Source organism: Malaya genurostris, chromosome 3 (assembly GCF_030247185.1).
Source record: "Malaya genurostris strain Urasoe2022 chromosome 3, Malgen_1.1, whole genome shotgun sequence".
NCBI lineage: Eukaryota > Metazoa > Arthropoda > Insecta > Diptera > Culicidae > Malaya > Malaya genurostris.
Genome location: NC_080572.1, coordinates 115,840,456 through 115,851,061, shown reverse-complemented (window position 1 = coordinate 115,851,061; position 10,606 = coordinate 115,840,456). Strand labels below are relative to the sequence as shown.

The window sequence follows — 10,606 nt, the reverse complement described above, 5'->3', positions numbered from 1 at the left end:
TTCAAATGAAAGGTCTTGTGGTCCCATACGTAATTCCTGAATTTCATCACAATCCGACTCTCGGATCCGGAAATATAGGGTAAAGTGTGTTAAAATTTGTATACCATCATTGAAAAGAGCGAAAAACCGTCAAAAGTTTTCTAAATCGACCTCAAATCTTTTCCAATTGATAGTTTTTATCAGTAGACGGTCAAACAAATCTATTTCGGCGATTCTTTTAAGAATCGAAGAAAAATAATTTTGAAGAATACCACAGTATTATATATGATACAGGTTTTTCTTATATAATTTATTATAATGAAACATTTCAAGAATGTTTTGACAAGTTTTGAAGTCAATCGAAGCAGATATCTTGGACCTGTACGACGAACTCTTGCTTCTTCGCAGAATGAGATAGCCATATATAAAGGTCCATAACTTCCAGAGTTTTGTTTCAATAGGCTTGAAAATTTCACAGAATATTCGTGAACTGTTCTAGTTCGGTTTTACATCTCATCCAAGTCAGTCGATAAAACAAAACCGCTTACGTTCGGGACAGAAGAAACCAAGTACAGTATTGTGTAGTGAACAATAAAACGACCTCGACATGAGTGAACCAAACGAACAAAAGCTACCGCCGACAGGAAAGAACACAATTGTTGTTTAGTTCAGGCAGTGCAAAATTCGACCTTCGATACGAGAACTTGAAAGTTTGTTTAAGGAGCAAATGCATCTTGACATTAAACGTGTGCATTTACTTCAATGCAATAAGACGAATAATGTTGTTTACATCCAGTTTTATAAAGATGATAGTGCTATAGAAGTGCGTGGGCATGATCTTCACTCAAGCGTCACTATGTCCCAATACGGAGAGATTCTCTCTATCGAAAAAGAAAAGTGGAAGAATTTTTTCCCCGGTATTCTAAATGGCGTACGTTTATTACGTATACACTTGAAGCAGGCTATACCTTCTTATGTGATTTTGGATCAAGATACAAGAATTCCGTGCAAATCACTTGTTACCTATGACAATCAGATGGCCACATGTCAATATTGCCAAAAAGCTGTTCACTACGGTAAGCCATGTGATAAACTGGACAAGGAGACAACTACACCAAAGGACAACGGTGCTTCCTTCACACAAACCCCAAGCAACCCCAGTACACCTATGACAGCCACCAACAACAATGAAGCATCCCCTTCAACGAAACCATCAGTATCCTCTATAGAATAAAGTACACCGGCTGCAGTTAACAACTTACCCTCCAACCAACCAACAATTGCAACCAATATACAACAAGGTGCATCTACAGCAACTAGCAACGAAAAGAAGACGGAAATCGACAACAATACCATCGATGCGGCAATGGATGACGAGACGAACCACGAACGAAGTTCCCCTCAATCCTCGCAGGAGGGAAATGGAAGCTCCTCTCCCCCTAGAAAAACAGTGAAAACGAGATCCAACTCAAAAAAAAATTATTTAAAAAATCGGCTCAATCGCCCACTTAAAGCTTGTACGCAAATAGGCCTGAATAAAAAATATTTTTTGAATAAAAAAAAAAATTCTTGTAATGTTTTACTATAAGACAGTATAATGAAAATAATAAATGATTTCTCAGAAGTGTTAGACCCTACCCGCCCCTTTAACGCGTCAGTAAACTCTAACGACCGCTCCGGGGAAATCGTTTTGAGTTAATTGAAAACATCAAACGTGAATCACTACGCGCATTGAAAGCTATTACTAAAATTGACTTTAACAACTGTTTCGAGGATTGAAAAACAAACATTGGCACAAATATTTTTAAGCCGGTCTACGTTTGTTTACGAGATGGAAGGGGGATTTTGTGCAGAGTCTACGTAGTTTTGATTGATATAAGTTGTTCAAACTGGATCGAGAACGCATCACTTATGGGGGTAGGGTCTAAACGATGAAAAAAATCATCATTTCAGCGAATTTTTTTCAGAACTATCGTCCAACAATATAAATTCAAATGTTTTGTGTTGCAGCCAACCAAACGGCAATACTGGCTACACTGCCATTATGCTCTCGAGTGACAGTTATGCTGCCACTGCGTTGACGCATATGTTGCAGTCAGTAGATTACCGCCAGTCCAGCTAGAGAGAGATTCAGAACAGTTGTCTAACAGGACAGACAACTTCTTTTATTGTGTCTTGTGTAACATGTCTTTATTAAGTATTAAAGTATAGTGGTTCAGTTTTAAAATGTGTCTATTTATTACTTGTCTGTAAGGACACGCAAATACTGTTCTCTGCTGTCCAACCACACACACACACAAGATACAACAGTGGCGACGAGTCCAGTGGAAAAGTGATAAAAGCTAACCTCACTTTCACATCACCCACGTGCAACAAGACAAAAGGATGAGTATCCCGAATGGACAGCAGCATGCCTTTCTGCAGCAACAAGGCCAACAGCAGCAAGTTCCTCCAGCTACGGATGAGCTCCTTCGTCAGTGTTTGCACCTGATGACACAAGTTCTCCAGCAACAGCAGAACAGTCAGCAGTCACAAGAGAACTTCATCAGGCAAGTCGTTTCGGAAGTGCATGCGGGCGCAGCACCCAGTCCGGAACAAATTCTTGATTCCCTTGCTGGGAATATCAAGGAGTTCCGCTACGACGCGGACAGTAGCATCACGTTTGCAGCCTGGTTCACGAGGTACGACGAGCTGTTCGAAAAGGATGCTGCTCGGTTGGACGACCAAGCGAAGGTCAGATTGCTGCTCAGAAAGCTGGGAACATCTGAACACGAAAGGTACGTCTCTTTTATTCTGCCGAGAACACCGAAAGAACATACTTTTGCAGACACGGTCGCAAAATTGAAAAGTTTGTTCGGGGCGAAAGAGTCGGTGATCAGCAGGCGATACAGAACCCTTCAGATCGCTAAACAACCGACCGAAGACCACATAGCTTATGCCTGCCGTGTGAATAAGCTCTGCGTCGAGTTCGAGCTGGGAAAGTTGTCAGAGCAACAGTTCAAGTGCTTGATGTTCGTGTGCGGACTAAAGTCTGAGCGTGATTCAGAGACTCGGACCCGACTCCTGTCACGGATTGAGGAGAACAATAACCTCACGTTGGAGCAATTATCGAATGAATGCCAGCGTCTCATCAATCTCAAACACGATAATGCTATGATCGAATCTGCTGCATCTTTCGATCAGGTTAATCAGCTCAAGCAGAAATATGACAGCAACCGTAACAGACATCAGCTGTCTCCCAGGTCAGATGCGAACAACACAAAGCGGAAACCCGATACTCCGTGCTGGTATTGTGGTGCGTTCCATTATGTTCGTGACTGCCCGTACAAGAACCGTCAATGTCCCGATTGTAGTCGGTACGGTCATCGTCAAGGATACTGTGCAAGTTCCAAGAAGAAGAAGAGAGGTGGAAAACGTTCGGTTGCCAGCAAGGTTGTCGTTGTCAACATGTGCAACGTGCAGAGGCGGCGAAAATTTGTCTCCGTTGTGCTAAATGGAACTCACATCCATCTTCAGTTAGACACAGCGTCCGACATCACGGTCATCAGCAAACCGATCTGGCGAAAGGTCGGTAGTCCCAGATTATCACCATCTACAGTGAAGGCGAAAACAGCATCTGGGAACATTTTGCCACTCGAAGGTGAATTTCGCTGTGACGTCACCATCGGCGGAAATACTCGCAGCGAAATTATCCGTGTAACTGAAAAGCAGCTGCAACTTCTCGGATCTGATTTGGTCGATAGTTTCGATTTATGGTCCGTGCCAATGGATACTTTTTGCTGTCAGGTATCTAGTTCTTCGACTTCCAGCGCAGCGCTTAGTTCTGCATTTCCAGAAGTTTTCAGTGAGAAACTTGGGCTCTGCAATAAGGTACAGGTGAAGTTAGACGTAAAGGATCAGTGCAAGCCCATTTTCTGTCCTAAACGCCCGGTTGCGTACTCTATGTACAACGCAGTCGATCAAGAGTTGGACCGGTTACAGCAGCTGAACATCATTACACCGGTCGACTACTCGGAGTGGGCAGCACCAATCGTCGTAGTGCGCAAAGCAAATGGTGCCATTCGTGTTTGCGGAGATTATTCTACAGGACTCAACTCCGCTCTTCAGCCTCACCAATACCCGCTCCCTCTTCCGGAAGACATCTTCGCTAAGCTGGCTAACTGCAAAGTTTTCAGTCAGATCGATCTTTCGGATGCATTTTTGCAAGTTGAGGTCGACGAGCAGTTTCGTCATCTGCTCACCATCAACACGCACCGTGGTTTGTTTCATTACAATCGTCTTCCACCTGGTGTAAAGGTAGCACCGGGTATCTTCCAGCAGCTCATCGACACCATGCTAGCCGGGTTGGAAAAAGTTTCCGGTTATCTCGATGACGTTATCGTTGGCGGTGAAGACGAAGCAGCTCACAACCGCAACCTGAAAGCAGTTCTTCAGCGAATCCAGGATTTTGGGTTCACCATTCGAGCCGAAAAATGTACCTTCGGCAAGAAGCAGATACCGTATCTGGGCTACATTGTTGACCATCGAGGTCTGCGTCCAGATCCAGCCAAAATCGAGGCAATAGTGCAGCTTCCGCCTCCCACTGACGTTCACGGTGTACGTTCCTTCCTCGGGGCGATCAATTATTATGGGAAGTTTGTCCCGAACATGCGAATGCTTCGCTTTCCGCTGGACAATCTGCTGAAATCGCAGTCGAAATTCCAGTGGACAACGGAGTGCCAGCGGGCATTCGAGCGTTTCAAGCAGATTCTCACCTCAGATCTTCTACTAACGCACTACGATCCGAAAAAGGAGATCATTGTTTCTGCTGACGCATCGTCAGTTGGTGTTGGAGCCACAATCAGTCACAGGTTCCCAGATGGCTCCATCAAAATAGTACAGCATGCTTCCAGAGCACTTACGAAGGCAGAACAGAACTACAGTCAACCGGATCGTGAAGGTCTAGCTATCATCTTTGCCGTCACCAAGTTTCACAAAATGATCTTCGGACGACGCTTCTTGCTGCAGACTGACCACGCTCCGCTGCTCCGAATCTTCGGGTCCAAGAAGGGCATACCGGTATACACAGCCAACCGGTTACAGCGCTTTGCCCTCACTCTACTGCTGTACGATTTCACCATCGAGTACGTTCCCACTGATAAGTTCGGTAACGCCGACGTGCTGTCCCGGTTGATAAACCGACACGCGCGACCAGATGAAGACTACGTCATCGCCAGCATAATTCTCGAGCAGGATGTTAGGTCAGTAGCAGTTGATACAGTAGATGCGTTGCCTCTTACTTTCAGAAACGTCGCTCGAAGTACCCAAGCTGATCCAGTTCTCCGGAAGGTCTACCGTTTTATAACCGACGGTTGGCCTCAAACGAAAGCAATCGATCCGGAGCTAAAACGATTCCAAGTCAGACAGGAATCCCTCACTACCGTTGATGGATGCATACTGTTCGCTGAACGGCTCGTCATCCCAGCTCTGTACCGCAAGCGTTGCTTAGATCAGCTTCACAATGGTCATCCTGGTACACAGCGTATGAAGGCCATCGCCAGGAGCTACGTCTATTGGCCATCCATCGACGAAGACATCGCCGGTTATGTGAAAACATGTCGGCATTGTGCAGCGACTGCCAAGTCACCGCCTCACGCCGTCCCAGTGCCATGGCCGAAGGCATCGGGACCTTGGCAGCGTGTTCACGTAGACTTTGCCGGTCCCATCGACGGTGAGTACTATTTGCTAGCGGTCGACTCCTTCTCCAAGTGGCCGGAGATAGTGCAAACCCGACGAATCACTGCAGTAGCAACCATCAGTATTCTTCGAAGTCTATTTGCAAGGCTCGGTATGCCTGTAATGCTAGTATCGGATAACGGTACTCAGTTTACGAGTGTGGAATTTGCCAACTTCTGTGCTCTCAACGGTATCGAGCATGTCACAACGGCCCCGTTCCATCCCCAGTCTAACGGCCAAGTTGAAAGGTTCGTTGACACCTTCAAGCGGGCCGTCAAAAAAATTCAAGAGGGGAGAGGATCCATTGCTGAAGCTCTAGACACCTTCCTGCTAACCTACAGAAGCACGCCCAACCGCACTGGGCCTGAAGGTAAATCACCGTCTGAGGTTATGTTTGGTCGTCGTATACGGACTTGTCTGGAGCTACTTCGCCCATCATCAGCAATTTTACCAATGACACCGCATGTTCAGCAAGATCAACAGCGAAGATCGTTCAATCGAAACGAACTGGTTTTCGCAAAGGTTCATCACAGAAACACTTGGAAGTGGGTTCCTGGTGTTATTCTGGAGAAGATAGGTGATGTGATGTACAACGTTTTGGTTGATCGTCGAGTTCTGCGTTCCCATATCAACCAGTTACGATGTCGTACTGAGACTGTTTCACCCAACACCGGTCCTTTATCGTCAGCCAGCAGTAGTACTAAATTGTTGCCGCTCGACGTCCTTCTTGATGCCTGGGATCTACCGAAGCTTTCAGACAGTACATCCGCAGTATCATCCGTTGGCTCACCGCAGTCTTTGGTTACGCATAGCTCACAATCGCCGACGTTACAGCCGATGACACCGACACGTTTGTCTTCTACTCCCACAAGTGTTCCACTACCTCAGCTAGTGGCAAGTCCGTCGTCCTCGTCATTATCTTCATCTACAGCAGCATCAACGGAGTTCGAGTCAGCGACCGAAGCAGACCTGGTGGAGACTTTACCGCGTCGTTCCACCCGGACCAGAAGTCGGCCACAATGGTTCGACCCGTACCACCTTTATTAAGAGGGGAGATGTTGCAGCCAACCAAACGGCAATACTGGCTACACTGCCATTATGCTCTCGAGTGACAGTTATGCTGCCACTGCGTTGACGCATATGTTGCAGTCAGTAGATTACCGCCAGTCCAGCTAGAGAGAGATTCAGAACAGTTGTCTAACAGGACAGACAACTTCTTTTATTGTGTCTTGTGTAACATGTCTTTATTAAGTATTAAAGTATAGTGGTTCAGTTTTAAAATGTGTCTATTTATTACTTGTCTGTAAGGACACGCAAATACTGTTCTCTGCTGTCCAACCACACACACACACAAGATACAACATTTTGCATGATAAAAAGCATCATTCGAACAACATTTTGTAATTTTTCCATGGAAAAATATTGAGAAATAAGTCGGTTAAGAGATATTTCTGAGGACGCATCTTAAAAATCATGATTTGCGGTGTCCACTCAGCGTAGACTAATCAGAAGTGAACAAATGAACGCTTCATAGTTAGAGAAGAAGTTTTTCTAGACCTCAACGTTTCTGTTTGATTTTTTTTTATTTTTGGTGGTTGTTTAAAGTGAAAACTACGATTTTTCACGAAAAAATTCGCCATTTTGTATGTTAACTGTTAAACCTCCCCAAAGTAACAAACAACGAAAATAAAAACGTTTTATTTATATGTAGAAAATGTGTGCAAAAATTGAAAAAAATTGGTGCAGTAGTTTTTGAATGACGATGAACACGGACTTTCAAAACCTGCTTTCGAGAAAAATGCGTTTAAAGTTTTTTATCTATAAAATTATTGATAACAATTAATTACTCCAGTGAGCCCATAGGGTCTAAAATTTTCAAAAAATCATATTTTTGTCTTTCTCATATAGAAAGGTTATGCAATCACTGTGAAAACCGACTTTTGAACCGAGGCCCGGAGGGCCGAGTGTCATATACCATTCGACTCAGTTCGTCGAGTACGCAAAATGGCTGTGTGTGTATGTGTGTGTGTGTGTGTGTGTGTGTGTGTGTGTGTGTGTGTGTGTGTGTGTGTGTGTATGTGTGTGTATGTGTGTGTGTATGTGCGTATATGTGTATGTAACGTTTTTTTGCACTAACTTTTCTCGGAGATGGCTGAACCGAGTTTTACAAATTTAGATTCAAATGAAAGGTCTTGTGGTCCCATACAAAATTCCTGAATATTATTTGGATCCGACTTCCGGTTCCGGAATTATGGGGTAAAATGTGCAAAAAATTGTGAAAAGAAGTGCACTAACTTTTCTCAGAGATGGCTAAATCGATTTTCACAGACTTAGATTCAAATGACTTAGATTCAATTCATTTTCTTTTATTCGCAAAAAAAAAAATTACGAAAATCAGTCAATCAAGCCAGAATAATGTTTCATCATCTTAGCTTTACCTGAGGGAAGAGAAATTCGAAAAAAAGTAAATGTCTAGCATTGCGGAAGTGCAATTTTTCGAAAAATACAGCTGATAGGGTGAACTGAACTAAAATATTTCCAGTTAAATTGTGCATTTGAATCACTTTACGAAGAAAACTCATTTTCTTTCCTATCGCTCATCCGGTAAAGACGTTTGAGGATCATTTTATCTTATTCTGTATGATTTTATTTTATCTTATTCTGTATAATTGAAAATTTATGACACCACCCGGAGAATGACTTTCAATGTTAAGAACAATATAACAAAACTAGTTTTTAACACAAATAGTACATTACTGCGCTCGCGTTGGATCTTTTAGTATCATCTTGTTGTAAAACAAAACTTATCTAGACAACTTATTAAGTATTTCTAGGCTGTCGACCACATCGCGAATTATTTTAACTTTTGGTTAAAATTTGACAGTCGAGTAGTTTGTCGTCATAAAAAATAACCATATTCTCGAACAGACAGTTGGCAGTTCGAAAGTCATTTCCCGTCATTGAAAAAAAAATCTTGCAATTATAATTTTATAATTTGAGTAAAAAGTACGTTTGTGTAATATCTTTTATACTTAGAGTAAAAGAAAATAGTCCCATTAGAAGTTTCAATACATTGTCAAATGAAGTAGGTTTTCTCGAAATTCTTCTTACGTTCTCTGTATTGCAATCAATACAGTTCGAAATAAATCCAAGCAAATTTCATCCGGCTGGTATTGGAAAAGTTTGCGACATTCCACAAGTGGGGGGTTAAAAAGTTCCAAATTTTGGTCTACGAGGGTTATGAACGGTCCCTTACTGAACTATTTGAATTCCTCTTGAAAGCTTGAGCCGCCTGCTTGTGATCCTTTTAACTACACTTTTTCCGATAAGCAGTTTAACCAGTGGCGTTTCAGAGGGGGCACATAGATGAGATAGAATTGAGGTTAGGCTCAGATTTTCCAAGGCTCGAACGTTGAAACTTGAGTGCTTTCTTAATACACAAAGAAAATAAAAGTATAAGCAATGTTGTAGTTAAGCCGTTAGGTACTAAACTTCTATAGTAAGCATGTATTGAAAGAGTTTTGCGTATGGTATATCATACGCTAGGACATAATGGGTTAACAGGGAATGTTGAAGACTTCGATGAGATAGAATCTCATCAATTTGGGCGAAGTGTTTTATGATCTTCTCGTGTTAGTTATTCAAAAACTTCTTGATCCAGCATTGATGCCAGTAGCACAGGATGAATAGATATTAGCGGTCCGAATAATGTACCAGAACCGAAACAAAGTGTGAAACACTGCTAGTACCTCTTTTCCGAATTCATTTCACACCATTACCTCTTTCCGGATTCAATTCGTGTACCTGCCAATACTGCACATTTTTGTTCTTATCTTCTATTGTCTTGAGAGATTAAGTTACATATCAAAATGTTCCGATATCAATTTGACAATTTGTTTCGTTGTACGTACTTTGCGAATAGTGCATCGATAACAAATTTAGTGAAATCATTATCGCTATACTAAATGAATGGTAGACGTCTGGAAGGTTTTAATGTATCTCAATGAATGAGAATATTTCAATTACGGCTTTGACAACATTTCGCACTTACAAATTGCGATTGCCTCACACTTATCACATTGATTTGTGCACAAGAATAATCATTGATATCATCGATTTGATCGACGAGTTGACACACGGACCAATACTTTAATCAATTTAAGTGAAGAAAATTGTGATTTGTCCCAGTTCCTAGGTGTCTATTCATTGAATTATATGCACTGCTCAAAATAAACACTTTTTCGGAAGGGGTTTCTTAAACAACGGCCAATAAACCACAGACTAACAGACAGGACACTCAAATTCTATTCTATAACTATGTTAGCGGTCATTTCGAATACTGAGTTAAAATTAAATTATTAAGATTTAAATTGGGTGTTCAGCCACAAGTGGTGACTTTTCAGCAGTATTATATACATGATTTGGTTATTACCATGAAGACATCATTTACTTCCGCAATTCGGATCAATTGAAGATTGCATCGATTTTTTTCGGAATTTGCTCATAATATTATGTGACATTACATCTAATGATTCTTTGTTTGTGAGTCTGTGTAACTCATTTGTACTAAACCAGGGACGACGCTTCAAAATCATTTTCAGAGTTTTATTCTGAATCCTTTGAAGCGTTTTCTTCCTGGTGTAACACCAACTTGACCAAATTGGTACTGCATAAAGCATGGCTGGTCTGAAAATTTGTTTATAAATTTGTAATTTGTTCTTTAGACAGAGCTTTGAATTTTTGTTTATAAGAGGATATAAACATTTAATATATTTATTACACTTTGCCTGGATTCGTTCAATTTGATCCATGAAAGTGAGTTTTTTGTAATACTTTAAACCTAAATATTTTGCTTAATCAGACCATGTCAATTCCAAGCCGTTCAATTTGAGAATGTGATCATTGTTTGGTG

At 41.9% G+C, this 10,606-nt stretch overlaps 1 protein-coding gene across 1 annotated transcript; it reads left to right on the top strand.

Annotated features, from left to right (window-relative positions):
• The first annotated feature begins 1,988 nt into the window (after positions 1-1,988).
• On the top strand, positions 1,989-7,039 carry LOC131437896 (uncharacterized protein K02A2.6-like). Its single transcript, XM_058607549.1, has one exon. The coding sequence runs from the start codon at positions 2,365-2,367 to the stop codon at positions 6,739-6,741; it is 4,377 nt and encodes a 1,458-aa protein (XP_058463532.1). The 5' UTR covers positions 1,989-2,364; the 3' UTR covers positions 6,742-7,039.
• Positions 7,040-10,606: the final 3,567 nt, after the last annotated feature.